Source organism: Galeopterus variegatus, unplaced genomic scaffold, assembly GCF_000696425.1.
Source record: "Galeopterus variegatus unplaced genomic scaffold, G_variegatus-3.0.2 Scaffold2334, whole genome shotgun sequence".
Classification (NCBI taxonomy): Eukaryota; Metazoa; Chordata; class Mammalia; order Dermoptera; family Cynocephalidae; genus Galeopterus; species Galeopterus variegatus.
In genome coordinates this window covers 197,008-222,577 of record NW_007728445.1, presented here as the reverse complement: position 1 = coordinate 222,577, position 25,570 = coordinate 197,008, and the positions used below count along the sequence as shown (strand labels likewise).

The following is a 25,570-nucleotide window of genomic DNA, read 5'->3' as shown; positions in this document are numbered from 1 at the left end:
TGGTCTCTAAAATGAGTCCCTTTTGCTTTGTAAGCATGATCTGGTTGCCAGTCACTACCCCAGCCTCCCTTAGGAAAATGGGGGGCACTTCCCGACTGCCTTTGGTCCACCCCTTGTTTCATCATTGGCTGCTAGTTTGGGGGAAATTAACCTGAAGGTAAATCAGAGTGGATCTTGCAAAAAGATCACTCACTCCCTTGGGAAAGGTAGAATAGGTTAAGCTCTAGCTTGACTTTAAATTATCCAAAGTCATTTTCTAGGTTTAGTGTGGAATTTTGTATGGCAGAACAATAACAAAGATGAACAAGTATAATAAATTGGTGTAATAAAAACATGTCAATTTGTCTCAGATGTCGTAACTCAGACTTCTGTGTGACCTGGGAAGGAATTCTGTCCCTGACGTTGCTGTGGATGCTGGCTGCCCCCTGTGGGTGACCCTCATTCCTCCTGGCTTCTCGTTCTTGGGGAGTCTGGGTGGGAAGGGGATGGCAGTCAAACTCTGCTTCTGGAAAAGAGGCTAGTGGGCAATTTTGACTCCTGAAAACCTTGCCACAGCTAATACGCACACTGGGTTGCATGAGCCCTCTTGGCCTGCTCATGCCTTATCCTAGAACGCCGTCCCACTGCTTGTCACCCGGACGACCCTCACTCTGCCTTTCACATCTGTTCCAGCTTTGTCTTCACCCCAGCCTTGTTTCCCCAGGTCTACTGTGTCTCTCTATCATTGATCACATTGCCGGCTTCTAGTGTTGTCTCTGAGGAACTATCTTTTATTTCTGTTTATAGGGCCTGCATAGGGCCTGTACAGGGCCAGGAAATTAAAAATAAATGATTATTGTTGAAGTAAAGGCTGAACAAGAGCACAATGGACTGGGCCATGTCACACAGGCCACGGCTAACTTGCCACTGCTGTTCTGTGGCCCAGTGAACGTGGACCTGATCTGTAAAGCCCCATGCACAGGTGTTGGTTTCATGGCAGCCATGTGTGGTCTGCTAGAAAAGATGAGGTTTCAGAAGAATTTCACTTTTGTAAAATTATGCCACAATAAAGTTTGCATCGTAAAAAAACGTGAAATTGCATTTTATGCCATTGGTTTGAACATTTGTACAGTGAAATTCCACAATGTAGTAATAATTCCTGACATTGAATAATATGGGAAAGTGCTGCGCATCTTCGCAGTGTTCAGTTAACAATTCCTCACCTATAAAATGGGTGTAATGAGAGGATTAAATGAGCTCACAGAAGTAAAGCACTTAGAACGGAGTCTAGCACATTGTAAGTACTGTATGTGTGAGCTGTTACTGTTGTTCTGATGTTATTCTGGCTGCTGACTAGGACCATGCCCTAAGCTGTTACTTCCTCCTCTTGGAAGCCAGTCTACATGAGGCATGTTTGTCACTGCACCCTGGCCTCCCTGACTGCTGTATCACGTGGATATAGGATGGATAGAACAATAGACAAAATAAATTATTATTAAAAATTAAGTTGTATGGTGCTAAGTTAATTCAGCAGCATTTTTCATGGTTTTAATTTTATTGTCAAACAAAAATAATTAACAAAATTCAGTTTTTTTGTTTCTTCATCTGAGGAGTTAGAAGGTTGATTGGAGCTTAAATAGAATCTGACCTTTATTGTTTTGATGACTTTAGTCAAGTAAATTTATCTCCTGTAAGCCTCAGTTTCCTCATCTGTAAAACCATGAAGTTGTCTGCTTGCGTTCTGAGATAATGGATGTCTCATAGAAAGTATGGGATAAAGTGAGTTTCCTTTCTAGGATCTGCATACTTGACTGGCTGTTGATTTAAAAAGACCCACCACACACATCGGCTTCAGATATGGTAGCATCGATCAATGTTTTAATTGGCATTTGAATTATGAAGGAGTGTTGGAAATCCATGTAGAGGACTATTTTATACTTGCAATAAAAAAATCGCCTTTGGGCCGAGCGCGTGGCGCACTCGGGAGAGTGCAGCGCTGGGGGCGCAGCAGCGCTCCCACTGCGGGTTCGGATCCTATATAGGGATGACTGGTGAGCGCGGTGCGGCCGGTCTCAAAAAGGACAAAAAAAAAAACACTTAAAAAAAATCTCCTTGAACTTCAGAAGAATTAAAGCAACCAAGTGATGGCTTTTTGCAGTTTGTGCTATGGCAGGATGTGTCCTTGCTTGTACAATAATTGACTTGAAAGATTTACTCACACATTTGGTTCCTGTCTCCATAAATATGGTTACTTTGAATGGAAATGTGAAAAGTGCTGTAAATTGGTGTTGATGGTGGGTGGTCTTGAATAATCGAAACTAAGGTTTGCCTGCTCCTCTGAATAGGAGAGCTTGCCCTTCTCCCAGCTGTTCACTAGCACTTTTTGCCTTATGTAAGAGTGATTGCAAAGATAAAGGAGACTTGTTAATTCAGTCTGGTTATTTACCATCAAGGAGAAAACATTTCTGAGAGATGGCTGGACCCATGTGATCCACCTTGCATGCTTCCTTGGGAAAGTATGCTTATCTGTCTCATCCCAGTCTCCCTCACCAGATAGTCAGTTTCTAGTGCCTTGTACAGGAAGGGTATAAAATCCAGTCTTTTTTCCATCCTGTTTCATTTCTCCAGAGAGCCATGATTAGCATGGTTGACAAAATCAACCTGCTGCCCTCTGTGATTTCTGGATTTATTATTGTAATCTTGAAAACGGTCATGTCCATATTTGACTTAAATGTACCAGCAATCTGGCTTCTCATTTTACAACTCAGGGGTTTTCCATCTCCTTCCCTTGCTCATCTGTTGCTCTCTCAGTTAGGTGAAACTTAGTCCTGTTTATATTTCTGAGTACATTCAAATCCATTTATGATTAAACACTGCTCAAACAGCCAGAGCAAGATTTATTGACACACAGCAGGGTTGATGGGGATGGAGTGCCAGGGAGAGGGGGCACGAATCATTTCTCTCTGTTCTGTTCGTTTCCAGTTGACAGGAGATGACATTTATTTTTAAATTGTGCTCATAGTTCTGTGACTTCTGAAGAACTCCAAACAAGATTTCATTTAAAAAATATGGTAAGAAAAAAAAAAGATCAAATATAAAAAACATACATATACAGTAAGAAAGGGGCTAATGACTAACTTCTTAGGGGCCTGCCCACTCCCCAGCCCCCTTCAGTTGATAAACTTCACATCTACAACTCATAGTCAGATACCCTTTGGTTCTGGTAATTTATCCAAGTAAATTTGTGACTTAAAAAAAATTCTCTTCCTGCCCTATTAATTTGCCAGTTACTTACATTTTGAAATAGTCAACAAAGTTCATAACTCTGTTCACAGCCCATTGTGTAATTGTATAGCAGGGAAAACCGTTTCTTTCTTTTCTTTTCTTTTCTTTTTTTTTTTTTTGTCTTTTTCGTGACCGGTAAGGGGATCACAACCCTTGGCTTGGTGTCGCCCGCACCGCACTCAGCCAGTGAGCGCACCGGCCAGTCCTATATAGGATCCGAACCCACGGCGGGAGCGTTGCTGTGCTCCCAGCGCCACACTCTCCCGAGTGAGCCACAGGGCCGGCCCCAAAACCGTTTCTTCTATATGATTATTTCAATACTATTGCGTGCCAGGCCCCCAGCTGAATGCTGGGCTTGGGGAGGGTTTAGGTGGACAAAGAATTAGAACCAGTGTAGCCGATGTATCACCTTGTTCTGAGAAAGCCCAGGAGAGGCCATCTCCCTAAACCAAAGGATTTTCACAGCCACTGGCCTTTCTTTTAACTTCTTACTCATTGTTAAGGTGGTTTTTTAAGTCATCTATTTTCATGCACTGAGAACTTGCTTTGTGACTCCCTTCAAAAGACAGCACAAGGAGAGAGTGAAGATCATCTTTTCATGTTGACCTTACTTTAGCTTTGAAAGGAAAAGCTTAGGAATAAAGACAAGATCTTATTCTTCTTACATCCTTTTTTAAAAACGGGTGCTTTTTTGGTTTGTTTTGTTTTTATAAGGCACATCTTATGAATTTGGACTTAAATATTTTCTGAATAGATGGTTCATTTCTGCAGTTCAAAACTCAAAAGGTATGTGGCAAAAAAAAATCTTTCTTTTTCTCTCATCCCAGTTTTTCTCACCACATAATCAGTTTCTGGTGTCTTGTGCAGGAAGGGCATAAAATCCAGTCTTCTTTCCACCCTGAGCTTCATTTCTCCAAAGAGAGCCATGATTAGCAGCATGCTTTATGTGTGCTTCCAGGAAGTTTGTGTGCACGTGGAGGTGCGTTCATGGAGCATCTTGTTGTACTGCTGTTCTGTGTTGTCTTTTCCTTGGTACAGAAGAAAAGCCACACCAACAATAATCAGATTTTGCACAGGCATAGATGGGTAGCTTTTCTGGTCAGATGAGTTTCATGGCCTCACCTAGTGCCGAAAATACTCAAAGGCAGTACAAATGGACCTGTGATATAGTGTATGGGTGTATCATTCCCAGGAGAGATTATAAATAATGGCTTCAGTTTGCTGGCCGAGCATGTCTCGGAGTGAAGCTGGTAGGATCAGGCCGGAGTGTTCTGGTGCTCAGGTGCAGACGGCCCAGGTGCAGGCCCTGCATAGGATCATTTGCGCAGGTAGATCAGATCATCTGTGCACCCCTGCCCTGCCCAGCCTTCCTCTTTTCCGATGAATTGGCTAGGACTTGGGCCTTCTCTGGCCAGTGGCAGAAGGCTCGGATACCTAGCCTCTGAAAAGCCTTCCGTTTATCAACAGTCAGCCTTTGACTCAAGCAGAGCCAAGTTTGGAATGAATGAATAGGATATTTTGAAATACTCTGGTGGTGTGAAATATGAAACTTTGCAAGTTCTTGTAGCTGTCCCCTTTGTTTCTTGCTGTAACTGACTGGCAGGAATTGAGTCTTGCCAAGTCACTCCGTAGTGCACAGTATTAAACTGGATGTCATTGACCAAACCACTGCCAGGCTCCCTAAGGTTCTCTCAGCGACTCCACCAACAAGAGAGCACATGTCCCTCATTGGCTCTTTGAATATAAGGAAATGTAGGAAAAATAAAACAAGCAAAAACAATCCTTCTAGCCACTGGATGGGAGTAGACAGACTTCAGCATCCATCCCCAGCATCTGGAATCTGTAAAGGATCAGAAATATAGACCAGCAGAAGGGGTTGCCTTTCTGCTGAGTTTTTGAAAAGAACCAGCAGGGTAGGAAGCCAAGGCATGGTATGTGTGCAAGCAGATTTCTGACATTCGCAGTGGAACAGAGCAGCAGCGGCTGCAGAAGCAGTGAGAATATGCCAGGGCACAAAAGCTTAGTCCAGTATGTCTGGTTCTCAGAGGGAAAGGGAAGAGGGAGGCAACCAGCCGATCCATGAGAGCTACTGTCTGCGGCCTGCTGTGTCCTGGAGAGAGGAAGCCCCATGGGCGGGGCCTGAGGCTGGGTCCTTTTTGTCTGAGGCCCAGTGCCAGGCTCGGAAGTGGGCACACAGGCCAGCAAGTACATGCCAAGCACTGAATGGATCTGCTCCTCAACGGTCTTGTGGGAGGGGGGGTGTTGGTATGTCTGTTTTACAGATTTGGAGCTGGCTTACAAGGCAAGGCAAAACAGATGTCTACTAGTTTTAATTTTGTGAAGTATTTTAAGCTGATTACTTAATCTTTCCTTCCCTTCCCTTCCCTTCCCTTCCCTTCCCTTCCCTTCCCTTCCCTTCCCTTCCCTTCCCTTCCCTTCCCTTCCCTTCCCTTCCCTTCCCTTCCCTTCCCTTCCCTTCCCTTCCCTTCCCTTCCCTTCCCTTCCCTTCCCTTCCCTTCCCTTCCCTTCCCTTCCCTTCCCTTCCCTTCCCTTCCCTTCCCTTCCCTTCCCTTCCCTTCCCTTCCCTTCCCTTCCCTTCCCTTCCCTTCCCTTCCCTTCCCTTCCCTTCCCTTCCCTTCCCTTCCCTTCCCTTCCCTTCCCTTCCCTTCCCTTCCCTTCCCTTCCCTTCCCTTCCCTTCCCTTCCCTTCCCTTCCCTTCCCTTCCCTTCCCTTCCCTTCCCTTCCCTTCCCTTCCCTTCCCTTCCCTTCCCTTCCCTTCCCTTCCCTTCCCTTCCCTTCCCTTCCCTTCCCTTCCCTTCCCTTCCCTTCCCTTCCCTTCCCTTCCCTTCCCTTCCCTTCCCTTCCCTTCCCTTCCCTTCCCTTCCCTTCCCTTCCCTTCCCTTCCCTTCCCTTCCCTTCCCTTCCCTTCCCTTCCCTTCCCTTCCCTTCCCTTCCCTTCCCTTCCCTTCCCTTCCCTTCCCTTCCCTTCCCTTCCCTTCCCTTCCCTTCCCTTCCCTTCCCTTCCCTTCCCTTCCCTTCCCTTCCCTTCCCTTCCCTTCCCTTCCCTTCCCTTCCCTTCCCTTCCCTTCCCTTCCCTTCCCTTCCCTTCCCTTCCCTTCCCTTCCCTTCCCTTCCCTTCCCTTCCCTTCCCTTCCCTTCATCCATCCTTCCATCCATCAAAATTAAAACCAGTTGTTTGTTTGTGTCTGGTTTGCATGGTGCAGCACCTCTCTGGGCAAAGGGCAGGTTGCACATGGGGTGATGTGTAGCACCCTAGCTCCAGAGGCAGGGCTCTGCACCTGTACCTAACACAACATCACCACCGCATGGCCCTGGCTGCTACTTTGTCTCTCAGGGCACCTGTGGCTTCATCTGTAAGAGGAAGTGTTTGACCCATATCTCTAATTATTGCCCATTCTAATATTTTATTATACCACTGTATGTTTACCTATAGACATACTAGGCTGTGTTGCCTTATGGAATAATTGAAATTCTTACGGAACATGAAGATGATAGTTTTGAGTTGATGTGTTTGAGTTCTGATCTCAAGTTTTGTTAAAGTATGTCAGATTTTTTTTTCTATTGGAAAAGCAGTAGAATATTAAGCATCTTTACCTTGTCGCCTCCTCTTCCTGATAAATATCTACACTGTTTTATGGGGTTGTTTTTATTCCTTGTACATGCTATTTCAGTTTTGAAATAAAGGAAAGTGGCTGCTCCTCCTTTGTGAGCTACAATCCAGGATGGAGGGTGGGTCACTGCCACGTGGGATCTGGTCGTCACTGCATCCTCCAGCTCCACAGGTGCACTGATTGTGTTGAAATAATTATAGATTCACAGGAAGTTGCAAATATATCTCAGAGAGGTCCCCTGTACACTTCACATGGTTTCTGCCAGTACTTACATGATTATCAGAGCCCGGAAGTTGACACTGGTACAACGTATATGTGGTTCTCTGTAATTTTATCAAGTGTAGATCGGTGTCATCACCACCTCAGTCAAGACACAGAACTGTCTGCCACCACGAAGGTTTCCCTCCTGCTGCCCCTTTATAGTCACGTCTAACCCCCTCCCCAAGCCCCATCCTAACCCTTGGCAACCAATAAACTGCTCTCCGTCACTGTAATTGTGTCATTTTGAGATTGTTATATAAATGGAATCATACATACCTCCTGAGGTTGGCTTTTGTTCAACCTCAACGTTATGCTTTCCATCCACGTTGCTAGGAGCATCACTAGTTCATTCCTTTTTGTTGCTGAGTGAGATACTGCTGTATGCCGGCACTCTTGTTTGTGTAACTCCCTCAGGTACTGAGGAACATTTCAGTTTTTCCAATTTTTGTCATATTACCAATAAAGCTGCCATGAACAATCATGTGCAGGTTTTGAGTGGACCTAAGTTCTACTTCTGTGGTATAAATGCCCAGGAGTGCAATTATTAAGTCATGTCGTCAGCAAATGTTTAGTTTTTAAAGAAACTGCTGAGCTGGCTTTCAGAGTGGCTGTAGCATTTTACATTCCTTCCATCAGTGTGTAAGGTATCCAGTTTCCCTACGTCCTTGCCAGCATTTGGTGTTGTCACTACAGCAGTCCTCCCGTATCTGCGGGGGATATGTTCCATGACTCCTGGTGGATGCCTGAAACTTTGGATAGTACCAAATCCTGTACAGATGCTCCTTGACTTAAAACTGGGCTGTGTCCCAATAAACCCATTGTAAGTCAAAAATGCCGTAAGTTGAAAATGCATTTAATACCCTGATAAAACCACCTAATAAATTTAAAATCCTAAGTCGAGGACCATCTGTATATAATGTTTTTTCCAATACATGCTTACCTATCATAAAGTTTCATTTATAAATTAGGCACAGTAAGAGATTAACAACAGTAACTAGTAATAAAATTGAACAATTATAACCGTATGCCAGCATCACTATTCTTGCACTGTGGGGCCATTATTGAGTAAAATAAGGGTTACTTGAACACAAGCACTGTGATACCACAACAGTCAACCTGGTAACAGAGACAGCTACTGAGTGGCACACGAGCAGGTGGCACACGCAGTGTGGAGATGCTGGACAAGGGAGGACTCCCATCCCAGTTGGAATGGAGCAGAACTGCACAAGATGTCATAACGCATTTTATATTTTAGGGCCATGGTGTGGACTGTGGATAACTGAAACCACAGACCATGAAACCACGGAGAAGGGGGGCTAGTGTTGTGGTGGTGTTTGGCTGGTGGCTGGCTGGCTCTTTATTTTTGCTTTAGCCATTCTGATAGGTGTGTGGTTTAATCTCAGCTTTGTGCTTCCCTGACAGCTACTGAGGTCGAGCATCTTTTCCCGCACATGCTTCCCATCCGTCTGTCTTCTTCAAGTGTTTTGCCCACTTTCTAATTGAATCGTTTGTTTTTTGCTACTGAATTTTGAGAGTTCTAGTCGAGCATCTTTTCCCACACATGCTTCCCATCCGTCTGTCTTCTTCAAGTGTTTTGCCCACTTTCTAATTGAATCGTTTGGTCGAGCATCTTTTCCCGCACATGCTTCCCATCCGTCTGTCTTCTTCAAGTGTTTTGCCCACTTTCTAATTGAATCGTTTGTTTTTTGCTACTGAATTTTGAGAGTTCTTTATATATTCTAGATATGAGCCTTTTGTGGTTTGCAGGTATTTTTTTCCCAGCCCGTCGCTTATTTTTTGTTTTATCTCTTAATGGGCTCTTTTGCACATCAAGATTGTGAATTTTGATGAAGTCCAATTTGTTGAGAGTTTTTTTGTTTTTGTGTTTTTTTCTATGTATATGTTTTTGGTCTCATGATTAAGAACCCTTCACTGGGTCCTGAAGAATTTTTTTGGATGTCCAGTTGTTTTTCCTTCCCATAGATAATGCAATCTTTCTCTCTAGCTGCTTTCAAGCTATTTTCTTTGTCTTCAGTTTCCAACAGTTCGCTGGGGAATTTCTTTAGGTTTATGTGCTTTGGGGGTTCACTCATCTTCTTGAATCTCTAGGTTTATCTTTTTTGACAAATTTGGGATTTTTCAGCTATTATTTCTTTGAATGTTTTTCCTTCCCCCCACTTTCTATTCTGATGACATAAATGTTGGACCTTTTGTTATAGTTCCAAGTGTCCCTGAGACTCTCATAATTATTTTGTTTCCCTTCTCTGTTGTTCAGGTTGGGTAATTTTTACTGTTTTAACATCAAGCTCACTGATTCCTTCCTCTGTTCTTTTCACTCTCCTTGAGCTAATTCATTAAGGTTTTATTTCAGTTATTTTATTTTTTAGTTCTAAAATTTCCCTTTGGTTCTTCTTTATATCTTCTGTGTCTTTACTGAGACTTTGTTTTTATCATTTTCTTCGAGTGTGTTGGTAATTGCTCCATGAAGATGTTATGACGGCTGCTTTAAAATCCTTATTGATACACCTGACATAGGTGTCATTTTGGAGTAGGTGTCTGTTGACCTCTTTTCTCATTTTGTTTGAGATCTTCCTTGTTCTTGGTATGACCAGTGATTTTTTTTATTGAAACCTGGACATTTGGGTATAATGTTTTAAGACTTTGGATCTTATTTCAGTCTTGTGTTCTAACAGCCCTTCCCTGACACCACCCTAGTGGGTGGAGGGGGGACACCACCTCATCCCTGACACATGCCCAGGAGCACCTTCATGGGCTCCACCTGTGAGTTTGTCCTGCTCTCACGCTCTGCATCTGGACTTGGTACCTGGGTGGGGATGCCCACGTGTCTCCTCCTAGAGTCTTGGTGGGCACAGGGCAGCATGTGCTGCAGGGGCTCACCTCCACTCGTGGCCTCTGTGGCTGACCATCCTGTACTGCCATCCTTGTTCTTGGACACCCATTCAGTGTCCTTCCTCCTCCAAGAGCCAGAAGCTTCATAAGAACCAGACAAACATATTTGACATGAGCTTTGTAAACTGTGTGCTTATCTTCCTGTCTGGGTAGGTCTTTTTAGTCCTCCAGTTAAGTTGTATAATTCTCTCCATGCAGGTTTTGCACATCTGTTACTTTTTTGCTTTATTGTTATCACTGTTGCTGTTGGAGTTTTCCATGGAATTAACTACTTCCTTCCATGCACCTCCAGGTGCTTCTTGGCACTGCTGTGAAGAGGGTTATCTGTCCAGTCTTTGTACATGGTTTGTTGTGAAGTGGCTCAGATTTGACCCAGGGTCTTTGTGGAAGCCTTGCATTGTGTGTTGCAGTTAAAGTAGGTTCTGGTAATGGAAAAATCCCCCATAATTTCCCAGCCTGGCCTCGAGTGACCTGGCCTGGCCCTGTGGCATTGTAGTGTTGTGGCCTCTGAAGATGGCATAACCTCTCCAACAGCCTTGGTGAGACATGGCATTCCCTGTGGCCTTCAGGCCTGTTTCCTATAGGCAGACAGTGGTTCCATAAAATGGCTTCCATCCTAATCTTGAGCTGTCTGCTGTCATTAACCTAAATTACATAAGGAATATTTATTAAACTTTGAGTAAGAATAATTCCAGCCCTTCACTGATGAGAACCCATGGGTGGCAGTATAATACACAATTTTCTTTTCATTTCACCAAGTGCTGGTTAGTCCCTGTGTGTGCCTGGCCCTGGGGTACACAGGACAGTGAATGGGGGCCCTGACCCTTGTCCTGGTGGAGGATGAGGCCCAGTGGTCAGGACAGAGGCAAAGACACACACAACAGGATGTGTATACAGGGTGGTGTGTGCCTTGAGGGTGGAGGATGCAGGGGGCCTGCTGTGGAGGGGTTGTGTCAGGGGTAGGCATTGCCAGCAGGGAGGACACAGAAGAGGCCTCTGGAAGGACAGAGCAAGATGGTCTCAGGAGGCTGGACTTGGGGCTTGGAAGTCTGCATTTTCTTACAGAAGCTCTGTCAGTTTCCAGGATGTGGAACAACCTGATTTGGTGTGGGGTTTCAGAGGGGTGGCAGAAGGTGTGGAGTGACTGCCACAAGCCCTGGGGTCTGTTTGGTCACCCCAAGGGGCTTCAAGGTGGAGGACACCTTGCAGGAGGAGACCTCTGCTCATTTATTTTTACACTTGATCTTAGCCAAAAGGCCGAGAAGCGATACTGCTCATTTATTTTTAATCTTCACCCTTTTAAGTGTATTTCTCACATTTTATAATGTACATATTAGTAGAATGCATCACATACATAATTTATAAATAAATAAACAATGCACCTACTTAGGTACTCATGGGGATGCTGAGAAAGGTTACCAACAGGCTGTGCAGTTAGAAAAGTTCAGCAGTGATGGGAAATCATGACCGTGCAGACGTCACAATACAGCCCAGTAGCTGATGGCTATGTGGGCCTTTGCATGGAACACAATATAGTTTTTCCTTTTAACCCCAAAAAAAAAAAAAAAAAAAACTGGTCAACCAAAATCTTTTGTTCTACAAATTCTCTGTTTACTCTGGATTCTCATTTTAGACTCTTACATACTTTGGCAGTATTTTCTTAGCTAGAAAGATGTTTTTCTGTGAATAGGTTTTCCCTGAAGTCTTGGCCAGAGGATGTCCAACACCCCAAATGGTGGCGGTGCTCATAAGGGCAGCAGAGGGAGCTGGGCGTGGGCAATGGGGTCCTCACACGCCAGGCGCACACCCAGAGATGTCGCGCGCACACTCGCACACGTTAACATCTTAGGCGTGGGTGTTACTGTACACGCTCTCGTGTACATCATGGGCATACCCGTGCATGTTAACCTCCTTCTTATGGGTGTCACTGTACATGCCCTTGTGTACATCATGAGCACACTAGTGCATGCAACCCCATACTTGTGCACCTCACAGGCACCCTCGTGAACATTAACCTCACATAGTTTAGATGCCTTGTGGGTAGCGCTCTCTATTGGAGATAGTGTGGTCAAAAGTGTGGCAGTTTTTGTGTGGAGAATCTGCCAGAGGGGGTGGATGACACAGGCACCCTCAGACCTTGAGATCCAGACAAGAGGCAGTGTTGGGTTCGCATCCCAACTCCCCCTTTTACCAGCTTTGTGATCCTGAACAGAACACTGAGTCTCTCTAAGCCATGTGAAGACAGTGATGGTTTCTGCCATATTACCGTGTTGTCGAAGTAAATGAGATCGTGCTGTGACCTGTTCAGGGCAGAGTGTGTTCGCTGTTACTAATGGGATGTGTTTGCACAGCCTGCCCAGCCTGGTGGGCAGATTCCTAAAGGATGTTTTTGCTGCCCAGACCAAAATGACAGATAAAGCGAAAGAGCTCGTGGGTAAACATTGCCTAAAAACATTGGCTTAATTTGTCTTCTCAAAGCTGTTTTGTTTTTTGTTTGGTTTTTTGTTTGGTTTTGTTTTGTTTTGTTTGGATGGTCCCAGATGACTACATTTACATTCTTCTTTCAAGAGTAATTTTGAGTAATCTTGCTGGGTTAGAAGCATACTAAAAATAGTGAATAGAGCTTTTGTACCTCACTGTAGCCTGTCGGGTCTCCATGAACCTGCTCCTACTCCTTGCAAGCATGGTTGTACTCGTTGCCATGGCAGGATCACCATGGGTACAGGACACATTGTGAGGATTGTAGGAATTCAGGGAGCATTTCCTCTCTCCTGTTCTTTCTTTCAAGCAGATGTTGTTCAAAGTAATTACCATCAATTTTTAAGAAACCTAAGTGACCTTGCATTTTCTGCTTCTATTTTTCAAGGGCTTTTGGTGTTCTGGGTTCTTAATCTGCGTGAGTGAAAATGATAATGACTGCAAAAGAAGCCCTTGGTACCCTGAATGGCTGGGTACTAGGCAGTGTCTGCAACATCACTGACCCGCCTGTGATTCCGTGAACAGTCCAGAGTTTGCCTTTCCTCAGTAGAAAGCTCTGATGTTTTCCTTTCTAAAGCCAAGCAGTTTTATTTTTTCTAAACTGTATAAAGAATAAGAGGTTTTGTGCCTGTGTGTGAGGTGGCTCTTCTGCCTATCATAGACTGCAGTCTAGGCCAGGGCTCCAGAGCCCATGGATACCTAGGCTGATTCCATTTTTCTGTCCCACCATTCTTAGCACAAGGCTTTAGGTCTCACATTAGCCTCATTGTCCAGGATAGTTGCTGGTGCACCAGCCATTACATTTCCATTCTAGGTGTGAAGAGGGAGGAAGATGATGGGCAGCAATCCTTACTTGCTGTCTGTCCACCTCTTCAGAGACTTCTACAAAGGCTGCCCAGTAGGCTCCACTCACTTTTCGTTGGTCATCCCCAACTGCAAAGAAAGTGGGAAATGTAGTCTGTTAGCTGGGCGTGTGGCCACCCAGGAAAACATGGGGGCAGGGAGAGGGGAAATGGGTTTGGGTGGGTGCCCCACCATCAACCCTGCCTTCTGCCCTCTTTCCACAGCAGGAGCTTGTCCCTGGCCCGACATCCTGTGTGACACATCCACCACCCACAGAGGACCCCTACCTCCACCCCTCCACACATGACCCCGGCCTGTGGTCAACATCCACTTGCTCTCTCTGTGACTCAGTTTCATTCCATGGGATCATGTTGGTAGATGGCAGCTGCTTCTTGAGAACCGTAGTCCTCAGGCTTTTGCCCAAGCAGCAAGAACCCCCTTCCAGTGCCTACCCTGTCATTTCCCCTTCGCTGCAGCAGAGACTAAGAAGGAACCTGTCTGCTAGACTAACTGAAGGTGTCCTGCTTTTGTTCAGCTAGCAGTGGGGACAGTGGGTCTGATGTAATTAGGTTATTTTTTACAGCTGTGGCCCACCAAAACCCAGTTCAGTTGTTATTTCAGGAGCTGGGAAGAATGCTCCTGCTTGCTGCTGCAGTAAAAGGGCCCCAGAGCCAGACACGTGCTTTCTCTTTCACCGTTCTCTCCGTCAGCACAGTTAGGATCTCACTGACTTATGGCATCATGGGCCCCAGCCCATGTTTTATCTGTGGGCTGTTTCACTGGGACTCGCCTGTGCAGTGGGGTGTGTGGCAGTATCTGAGAGCAGGAGCTGCCAGGATCCTCCTTGGCAGTAAACCCGCCCAGGCCACGCTGGCCAGAGTGAGTGGTTACTGCTGGCTGCCAGTGATTTCTCAATCTCTACCAACTGCAAGGGCTTCCTGGGCTCTTCTCCGCAGGGTTTCAGTTCATAGGGGATCTGGCTGGCAGCCACATGTGGTGCTCAGATGCACAGGATCTGAGAGCAGCCAAGCACTGTATCAGGGCTCTGTGTGACAGCCCATGCTCTGTGGGGCGTGGCCTCAGGTTTTGTAGGAGGTGTTGCCGGCCAGGTTTGAATTTGGGCCTAGTTGGATTTTCCATATTAGGAAGATAAGCCGAGCTCGGGCTGCAGAGACTAAAGCCAGGGATGTGATTTGTTGGAAGCATTCGGACACTGTCTCTGTTTTGCTTTGATAAACAGAACTTTTTTAAAACAGCTGAGACCTTTTGCTTTTTAATGAGGTGTATCTGAGGTTTGAATCTTTTGAGCTTTGTTGCACTCTTTGAGGATGGTATCAAAAGGGAAGGTCTGAAAATAAGTAACTTTTAATTTGGACAGTAATATCTGTGTGAGGTGAGGTACAGGAGGTTTTCATGTGTTTTGCCTAGAACATTCCTATTCTTGGCAAACTACTGCTTTTATTTAAAGACAAGACTCTTGCTTGGGTTGGTTGTGGTGGCAATTGCCCTTTGGGCAGGCCCTTCCCAGACTCTGTCTTCAGCTTCTGAAAGCATTTCCTTTGCCAAGTTTAACAAAATTGTGCTTGGGCCTCTGGAGTTGCCAGAATCCAGGAAATACACATAAGGAGCTTTGTTTTCTTTTGTTTCTTCTCCCCTCTGCAGTTCAACAGCTGCTTTGTCCTAAAGTCTTCTCTTTTTGCCAGCTCTATTTTATAGGGGGAAATGATAACACAGGAGCCTTTTCTGTAATATTCTCAAAATACATGTATTTATGTATAACTAAAGTGTCCAGAGAAATGGACTGTTTTGGTCAGTTAATATAGTTGAGGAGCTTGGTGCTCAGTATCTGGTATATGTAATAATAGCAGATATTAGTTTTTAACTATTGTCATTATATTTTTATTATTATTGAATTTCATGTTAATTTAGGTTTAGGCAAAAGATTGTTGATTTTGCAGATTATCCTGAAGTGGAGTGTTTCTGCTTCTGTGGTCAGTGCTGGGTGCTGAGGGTGAGCATTGCCCACCAGTCTGTAAGTCACATCAGGGTGGTCGCTCATGGGGTGGGAACAAAGAAGCTCTCTGGGTAGGACTTTTAAGTGTCAATGAGATGATGACTTGTTTGACAACTAATCTCTCGGGTAGCCACACCTGAGTCTTCCCTAGGTCTCTCTGTGGTCTTCATTTTCATGCTTAAACACCCTATCTTTCAGGAGGGGAAGGAAAAGTTGTTTATAAAATGGAGACAATCATGGCACTTATTTTTGGATCAGATTAGTATTAGAATAGACAAATGCTGATCACTGCACAGATGACTCTTCAGTGCCCCCACCCATTCTCAGTGACACTTTGACCACAGCCCTCGGGACAGCAGAGGACTTCCCAGCAGGCTCTCAGCATGGATGTTTCTAGCCTGCTGGATGGCAGTCGGGGCTAGCTCAGAAGCCTCCGTTTTCACACGAGCCTTTCTCTTAAAAAACTGCAGACGCGGATTTGAGTAGTTCGCTTGGCACCCCAGTACCAAAAAAAAGAAATTTGCTTCCCCCCCCACCTCAGTGTTGAGGCTGTCTCTTGGCTGCCACATGTTCTCTGATTCTTTGGCTAATTGATTCTACTAAGCACAGTAAAGGCGATATTGTCACTATCTTTCAGTGTTAATACAGGATCAGAAAAGTCTGATCATTTCTCTGTGGTTTTTGGAAGTTTCAAAGAGCAGAAGTTTTCATCCTCATGCTTCCGTGTGGCCAGGGCCTGTGGCTGTGCTCCTATTTAGCATTGATCTCATTCTGCCTTGTACTGATACACTTGTCTATATGCATTTACCTCCTGATAGAGATTAAATTCCTGAAAGAAACACGTCTCCTTGAATTCTTGCTCATGTGCGCTAAAATATGCATGCTGTGTGTGTCGGTGCCAACCACCCCACCCTGTGGGGAGAACAGGCCCGCAGCAGGGGCACCTCCTCCTCAAGGTGCTCGCAGTCTAATAGGGAAGAGAAAACCTGCCCCAAGCAGCGACCCTTAGGTGTGGGGAGAGAGCCAGGAGTCCTAGGAAGGCTGCCTCTCAGAGAGAGTGGCCTTTGGGAACAGAATCTTGGAGGACGTAAGTCTCTTTGGATAAACCAGTGTCTTGTACTTAGTATCAGTCGGATGCCCCATAAGTAATGAGTAAGTTGAATAACTGTGGACAACATTGTCAGAAGATCCATAGATTAAACTATTGGACTTTTTTTTTTTTTTTTTTTGGCAGCTGGCCGGTGCAGAGATCTAACCCTGGAACTTGGTGTTATCAGCACCATGCTCTAACCAACATTTGGACTTTTAAAAGCTATTTTCTTTAAATCAGCATAGAGGCAAAAGATAAAAGAGGACTTGACTCGCCACCCTGTGTGTAGTCTGTTCTCCCTGTGTCAGTCCCAGAGAGCAACAGAATGTTTCTGTGACTTCTTTCTTAAAGAGCCTAGTCTTGTCTGACACAGTCTTTTAGTTTATGTTTAAGCCATGCAGTACGGGAAGTCTCTCTACAGGCCCATGTTCCATTAGGAAGCCAGGTCCTTGATGGCTCTTCTGTTCATCCACCTGGATGATCTTTGGTGTTTTTTGGACAAATCTTAAAGGGATTTGCTTTTCCGGCTATATTGGACTTTCTGCCCCATTTGATTTTCCAAACTGTAAAGTTTGGGAGCTCGACTTACACCATTTTTTTGGTTTAAATCTGTTAAGTCCCCACAGAGGGATGAGAATGTCTCTGGGAAGGACTCCTGAGCCCTTCCCCACTGTCCCTGGCCCTGTGTTGCTGGCAGCTCTGCTAGGACACTGTGTCACAGGTCCAGGCACCCTGGGCTGGGCTTCCCTTTGTTAAGGGGAAGACAAGGGCCTTGGTGGTTAGCGGGGTAGAGGTCATTTCCCAGCCTCCTGTCTGACCATCGGGATCATTTTGAAGAGCCACAGGAGTGGGCTTTCTCCTCAGGCGGTGGTCAGGGCCAGGTGGCCTGGCTCCCCCGTAGGCACTTCACGGTTTACTGGGGTTTCAGGCAGTTCCACAAACTTGACTGAGAACAAGTCTCTCTGGAGAAAAAGATTCTCTTGGGGAATGCCTGCAAAAAAATGCTAAAAAGGCCCACCCCAATATGGCTGAATCACAGTCACCTGGAAGTCTCTTGGCCTGAGTGGAGTAATGCTGCAGAAGTTACCGGGAGTCCTCTGGGTAGTGCTGTAGGTGTGACCTCGAATTCCCCATAGCTGGATTCAGAACTGGTCACCTGCCAGCAGATGCTCCTCCTGAGAGGATAGGTGGGATGATTTTGAAGGGGCCATGAACTCCAGGGCGTGCCTTCCTTGCCCTCTTCTGTGGTGGGGTGCTTGGGACTGCTGGGCCCTGTGACCCCACCTAACATGATATACACTGAGCCCCAAGGAGGGCAGGTCATCACGGCTGTGTTCAGCCACCTCTGTGGGCTTCCATCCTAAGTCAGTAGGGTCTCTTACCCGCTGCTCCATGCAAGGTACTCCCGAGATGGAGACTAAGACTGTTTTTAAAAAGAAACCCCACCTTTCACCCAACCTTTGGCTATAGTTTTCACCACTTGTTAACCATTTAGCACAGGGGCTTGTGTCTCTGATATCTTCTCTCTTTTTTCCAACTAGATGGAACTTGTTTGCCTGAGTCTAAAAAATATATGCATTCTCTTTATTTAAAAAAAATAAGATTAGGTCATAGGAAAACATAAAGAAGAGAGTAAGTCACATCTAAACAAGAGAACCAGCACCACATTTAATTCACACCCCCACATTGTTGTTGCCACTGTGAGGACCGAGGACTCAGAGTGAGTACAGTCAGCCAGGTTAGAGGGGGACAGGATCAGAGCCACATCTCTAACCGCCCTGCTCCCTGCTTGCCACAGTCAGCTGTGGGCACAGTGGTGTGCGTCTTCCAGCTCAAGAAAGCAAGACTGGGGCATCAATTTCAGAATGGAGAAAACCAGGGAATAGTCAAGGTTGCAGCTTTCATTCAGGGAGGAGGGATGAAGGTGTGGCGGAGAAGGTGAGGCTTTGAATTATTATGTCTTTTTTTTTTTTTTTTTTTTTTTGACCGGCAAGGGGATCCCAACCCTAGGCACGGTGTGGTCTGCACCACGCTCAGCCAGTGAGCGCACCAGCCATCCCTATATATATCTTTGCCTTGCATGCGCACCAGCATTGATTTAGTATTTTGGGGAAGGGGATGACTTTTAAATTTTTCTTGATGCCTCAGGGACCTTACAGACCCAGCTGCTTAATCAGGAACCATGGTTATCCCTCCTTCCCAAAGCCTTGGCTCTCTGCTTTCTTTTTTTTGTTTTTTGTTGTTTTTTCCTTTTTTGGCAGCTGACCAGTACAGGGATCCGAACCCTTGACCTTGGTGTTACAACATTATGCTCTAACCAACGTCTGCTTCCTTTTGCTCTTCCTAGTTTGAGTTTGTATTTTATTTTCCAAAGCTGTGCTTTAGACATTCTAGCTGTGCTGGTTCATCAGGGTTTCTGCAGTGTGACAGACACCTACAGCTGCTGCCACCATTTTCATTTTTGGGGGTACTCTAGCAAAATGTATTAAATTTTTACTAGAAGATATTTTAGGTTAAAAAAATTTTAAGATTGTCAGAATTCTTTGATTTGGGGATTTTATATGTAAAAGTTTCCTTGAAAACCACTTCCTGAACAGTTTTATTTTTCTTTGGAATTCATACAAAATGCAAATCCTTCAGTGCCTCTGGCATTCTAGTTTCCGACCTTATGTAAAGGTGCCCACCCCAGGAAAGTTGCCTTAATTGTATGTGCACAGAACACGCTAGCTGGAAGGAGGTGGGGGGGTCCTGCAAGTCTGCTAGTTGTCTCTGGGAGTCATGCTCTGCTGTTTCCCAGCCTGCCCTGCAGGGTCTTGGAGGCCTGACCATCTTCCTAACTCTTAAGTTGGGCCTGGACCCTGTGGGACTTTCTTCCTCCCCTTGGAGCCAGACCACACAGCAGAACTGGGCCAGGTTTAATACTTTATTGGATTTCTAAAAGGTATGATACATTCACCATGCAAAATTTGAAAGTATCTGTTACCAAGCATATAACAGCTTTGTTTTCCTTTTTTGAGTCTTTTCATTTCTTAAAGGACATGGTAACAACATTCAAAGAACACTTTGGAAAAAGAGAGGTCTGCTCTGTGCCACCCTTACTCCAGGCTGCTTCCATTTCTCCTTCCTGTCCTTGTCTAGTAATAAGAATAATTGAAACAAATATTCACTAACCCTTGCTGCAGCCCTGGCATCATGCTCACTGAGGAAGTGCTTCTTATGTGTTAAATACTGTGTGTGCTTCTAATTACTTTGCATGGAATCTTTCGTTTGACATTTTGAAACTGGCCCGTTACCTTCTGGTGACGAGCTTGGGCCCGCCCTGTCTTTCACATATTGGCCACTTTGAGGCTTGGGAGGGAAGGCTGGAGCCTCCACCTGTCCTTTGCACGAGACTGGTTCCCTTTAGCTAGCCAAGTTATTTCTCTTGGACTGCTGAAGCTGCACGAATGCACACCAACATTAGATTTCCCTGCAGATCCCTTCCTGCTGGCCGGTCCTGTCTACACGGGGTCTGCCCCAGGTGTTACAGGTGAAGGTTTGCCATGGCAAGGGAAGTGACCAGATTTCCTGCTTGCCACATTGGTTTCCTCACCTCCTGACCACTGGGCAGTGCCCTGTGTTTCAAACTTGGTGACGGCACCATCTGCATCTGGCAGACATGATTCTGCAGAAGTTAGAAGACAGCAAAGTATATTCCCCAGTATCTTCCTGAGAAGGCACGTCCTTTGTAGAATAACTCTCATTCAAATATTAAACCTCCTGGATGGAGTCTCTAAAGTTTCCTTTTATTTTCTTTGTCTTTGCTGGGAGATGTTTTCAAGGCTGTCACCCAACTTTCCTTATGAAGTTTTGTTTTCTGTATCATTTTAGTAATTGTCCAAGGTTTCTCATTTTTCCCAGGACATGCCTTCTTGTGCAGTGTTTGTGGTTGGCAGATGTGGTGCCCAGGCTCCTCTTCAGAGGATACAAGTGGTCTGTGTTTTCTTCTAATCTTGGATTGTCTGGTTCCTTTGAGCACCCCTCTCACACGTGTTTGCTTGGTCCCTGTCTTCCTTGTGGGAGACACTCCCCAAACATCTATTCTGTGTCGGTTGTTCACACTGATGAGCGAGGTCAGGCTCCCTGGCTGCTGGGTGTGTGGTGTCAGCGGACAGGGTTCCTTGCCTGGTGGGCTTCATGGGAAACCCATGGATGCCAGATCTGCAGTCTTCTTTCCTGGGCTGTCATTTGCTGGCAGCTGGGCTGGTCTGGGCTTGGGGAAGCTTGTGGGGGACGGGGGGTCTTGAGTCTATTTTTAGTATGGAATTTTTTCCTGCTGCTCTTTGTGTTAGAATCTCCCGATTCAGACTTATGTGGTTCACCCTCTCCAAAAAGTAAACTTGTCTCTCTGTTGGGATAGAGGATGAGGGGAGTGTTGGAGGGGAGTGGGAGGAGGGCGGGGCTGCAATCAGGACAGCTCTGTGGAGGAGTAATCTATTGCATTAATTGAAAAAATATCTGGAAGCTTTCAAATGTACTTTCTTCTCTCTGATTCTTTGTGTCTAAAATGTATATTGGCAACAATTAAATGGGCCATTTTTATTTTCCTGATAACCTTCTGTTGGGTAGGGAGGTGGTGGGATTCCTAGTCTAAGGACAAAATTGAAATGAAGGGAAGGGACATGCACCAAGTCACTTAGGCTCATTAATTCAAGCAGGGGCTAGAACCAGCCTTCTGTGCAGTGATCTTTGATCTGATGCTGAATAAGGCAATCTCATCTCCAACCAAGTCGTTACCAGTTTGGCCCAAGTTCCAGGAGCCTTTAGCTTACGGATGGACCTGGAAAAATATCCAGGACTGAAGTAGACCCTCAGTGTGGGAGCTTTGGGGCAAGAACCTTTTTTAGAAACAGCTCGATTGAGGTATAATTCACATAGCATACAACTAACCCATTTAAATAGTTCAATTCAGTGATCTTTAGTGTATTAAGAAAGTTGTGCAACCATCACCATCACAGTCAATCTTAGAACATTGTGTCACCCCCAAAAGAAACTGTGTACCCATTAACAGTCACTCTTTGTTCTCCCAATCCACCCCAGCCCTAGACAACCACAAATCTACTTTCTGTCTTTATAAATTGGGCAAGAATGTTTTAAAGAGACTTCCTCCAAGGGTGGGTGTTTGCTTGTACACGAACCTTCCTCTTTCTACCTTGCAAACACACTTACCTTAGAGGGGATTTTCGACAGTAAAGGTGGGCAGTATGTGTGCTTGGGTTTAGGACTGAATATGCAGCACCTCCAAGAAAATACTTTAATTGCAAAACATGCTCACATGCTCATTAAAACTCTAGCTAGGGCCCTAAACCTGAATGAAAATATCACAGGGAGAGATGTAATTGGCAAACTCTGAGAGCTCCCTGGGGAGACATCTATTTAAAATTAAGTACCGTGCTTCATGGTATTTTCTCTCCTTCTCCTAGTCAGGAGGTAGCCTGCCTCAGGATAATTTTTGGAAAAGTGAGTCAGGAGATGCTTTTAAAATAGCTGTTACAGCAACTAATATGAAAATGTTTATTGTTGAGCTTTAATTGGAAAATTACTGTTATAGTAGGAAATCATTATACATGGTACTAGTTTTTTGCTACTAATGATGTACCAAAATCCCTGACTGTCCTACAAAACCTTGTTTCATTTTACTAAAAACTCAATCTATATGCACATATTGTCCAGAAATCGTAGTTTTTTTGAACTGGAAAGCACCCTAGAGATGATCTCTTCTATTCAAACCATCTTGTTTAGTTATTGAAGAAAACAGAAACGCACAGAGCTTAGGTCAAGTGGTAATAAACTCATTTTTTCTTCGGTGGTATTCACCTGCACAGCCTGTCCCCACACCTCACGTCTCATTTGTGCACTGACTGGAAGGCCAGGAAAAGTCAAGCCAGGAAGTGGAGGGGGCGCAGTCTGGAAAGGCCTTTATACCCTCTGCAACCGGGGAGTGACCTGGCACAAGGTCAAATCGGCCCTGGCTCGAACCTGGTTTTCAGATCCTCAGTCCAGAGCTCCTCTGTGGGGACCACGTGCCTCCTCTTGTCTTCACATGGAAGTGCCGTCTCAGATCCCCATCTGCTTGTGACCTCAGTCATGGGCCAGAAGCCACATCCTCCTTCTGGTTGGCCTTGATAATTCTCGTGTGATGTGAGCTCATATTAACATAGGGGCTTTCACAACACAGAAAATCAAAACTCTGTATGCCCTCTGGCAAACAGTAAAATGTAGCTTGTTATTTGCAGCAGTTGAGGGAATTGGGGAAAAGAGATAAATAAATGGTAAAGGGACACAGAAACTGTCTCTAAATATTTGTTATTGTTATCGCCTTCTTGTCTAACAACGGTAGAACAGGGGCATGTGTGTGCATGTGTGCACACGCCACACACTCTCTGTTCACAGTTGGAGCTCACCTTAGCCCAGCTCAGCTTAACTGTCTGGAGCCCTCACTAGATTCCCAACCCAACCTCAGACACTTGAGCTTGGGTGGATGCTGGCTCTGTGACTCACAAAAGCTGACAGACCTCCAGGACTGAGCCCATAACCTTCAGAAAAGTGTCTCAGAACAATGAGTGATGTACCTTTCTAGCCAAAATACTGATGGAGGAAATTTCCATTGGGTTGTGGGGCAATTAAAGAGGAAATGACATCAAATGTTCCTTTAAGTATAACTTAGGAAGAGAACACTGCAGAATATTTCAAATAGCCTTGGGTCTCCCTTTAAGGGAAACCATAGGGGTGATGTTGACTACACCTTACAGACCACCCACCCTCATCCCTAACATTTCGGTATCTAGGCTATATCTCCCAGAATGCCTCTCATCCCTGCAAACATTATTAAAATCCCCTTTTTCTGATTTTACTATTGGAAATATAAACGTGCTACGGCAGCAGCCCAGTGCTTGTTTCACTGCAGAGTTTGCCTTCTGGTGATGTCCAGCAGCCTCCCTGCACAGTGTCTCTATAAGAAACAGAACTGGCCCAGTCAAGCCATATTAAATTACAATTTTCTCTATCAGGTGTGGGTAGCTTGGCTTTTAGAGTAGATCTGGGAAAGAGCAACGCGTGTAATGCTGACTCACTTCCTTAGAAGTGGGTCCCTAGGAAGCGTGTCTCCCCAAGTAGAAGGCTCAAAGGGACCCAGTGCTGCCATGACCTTTCACGATTGCAGAACATATTTTGACCTATTCATAAATCCTGTTCTTAAAAATTTATTTTATTAAGAGCAAAAGGGTCTTAAAATGAAAAGGATGTTTGCTCATGTCCATGCAAGATTTGAGGCAGATTTACTATTTAAACATTGCTATGGAATTTAAAATACTGTCAGGAGTAGACCAAGCAGTATGCTACCTGGGGAGGCTTCATAGAAGTTATACTACAAAAGGCCTCACAGGCCTTCACATGCTGAATCACTTAGCATGATCTGAATGCCTTTCTGAAACCATCAGAAGTGAATTATAGGGGGTACTTATATATATTCATTCTTATACACCCTCTTCTACAAAGAGCCTTTTCTAAACAGTAGTTACAGGTAGCCAGTAGTGCTTGTCTCCGTGTGGGCAGCCTGCTTTAGTTTGTTTTTGTTTTGTTTTGTTTAACTAAGTTATGCAGTTAGCAACTTGTTGGTTGGTAACTTGTCAGTTTAGAAATTAGAAGGTATGCTGGATAAATAATGCCCAGGGTTATAGGTAAAAGTCTTTCAGAGATAGATGACCCTCAGACATGTCTCCCCTGTTCATCTAAGCACGTTGGTGTTGACTTTGATATTTGAGGCTACCTTCTGCTGCTGCCAGTATGGGGTTTGTTTGCATGTGGTCATCTCCAGTAGATCAACCATGGCTTGTGGGTTTTAAGGCCAGAACTAATTGTGAAACCAGTCCATTAAACTCTGAGTTCATAAGGCTTCCTCTCTCTGGCTCCTACCAGCACGTTTATGGGGAGTATTGCTACTTTCGCCACGCAACATTTGCTTTATATCTTCTCAGCAGCATAAGGGCATCTGTCTTTAAAATCTCTGCATAAATGGCAACCATGTTCCTTCAGCTTTCCAACGAGCGTTCTTTGTGAGGTAGTGAGCCCCACCTGGGTCTGATAGCAGCTGCCGTCGTAGACAGGAAGCAGCTCTGTCTGTCTGGAACCTTGTAGGAGGTGGCATCATTGGTATTTGTCTGGGGATATTTTTATCTCTGCTGTTCGCATGCACAGTGAAAGGACAACTGATGTTAGAATAAGCCTAAATTTGTGTTCATAGGGCTGGCCAACTAACTCAGTTGGTTAGAGCACAGCCTTGTAACACCAAGGTCAAGGGTTCGGATCCCCTTACTGGCCAGCTGCAAAAAAAAAAAAAAAAAAAAATTTGTAAGTGTCCTAATGAAAGCATAAAAATGCTATTTGAGCACAGATGTGAACCACAGAGTGACCATGAGAGTTGTTCAAGTTGCAGTTGTTGAGATGACTAGGAACATGCCTTTACTGGACTCGGGCTTCCTCCCTCTTCAGGTTCCTCCTGAGCCTGATACACTGCTCTCCCTCCGTTGCAGGTGTACTTTCCGATTTCCCAGCACGGCCATAAAGATCCAGTTCACATCGCTGTACCTTAAAGAAGAGGCTCCGGCATCTCCCCTGCGGCCACTCTACCCACAGATCTCCCCTCTAAAGATCCACATTCCGGAGCCGGATCTCCGGAGCATGGTCAGCCCCATCCCTTCCCCAACCGGCACAATCAGGTAAGCAGCCCGCTCCGGCCTATCCTCAGGCCACTGGGAAAGAGGAGGATGATACAGGAGCACCTCGTTTTATGCAGAACTAGGTTAGATAGCTTTCTGGAAAATTGCATGTGCATGAAAATTTTGAGACTTTTAAGTGCATCAAGGGCCTGGCTACTTCAGTCAACTCTCTGGTGAATTCTCTTATGAGGTGAAGAATCACTACCTAACGAATCACTTTTCCAGTTTGAAGTTTTGTATACAAGAAGGGCCTGTTAAAGCAAGCATGGGTATGATTTTTCTTTTAAGATTCTAAAAATGTTTAAAAGTAATTTTTTTTTTT

General features: G+C 45.1%; 1 protein-coding gene across 1 annotated transcript in view; it reads left to right on the top strand.

The window, feature by feature from the left end:
* Nucleotides 1–25,570, top strand: part of FOXK1 (forkhead box K1) — a 68,326-nt gene that overhangs the window by 23,530 nt on the left and 19,226 nt on the right. The window contains exon 2 of the mRNA XM_008581361.1: nt 25,063–25,248. Within this exon, the coding sequence (XP_008579583.1) occupies nt 25,063–25,248 (186 nt within the window). The remainder of the gene's footprint in view (nt 1–25,062; nt 25,249–25,570) is intronic.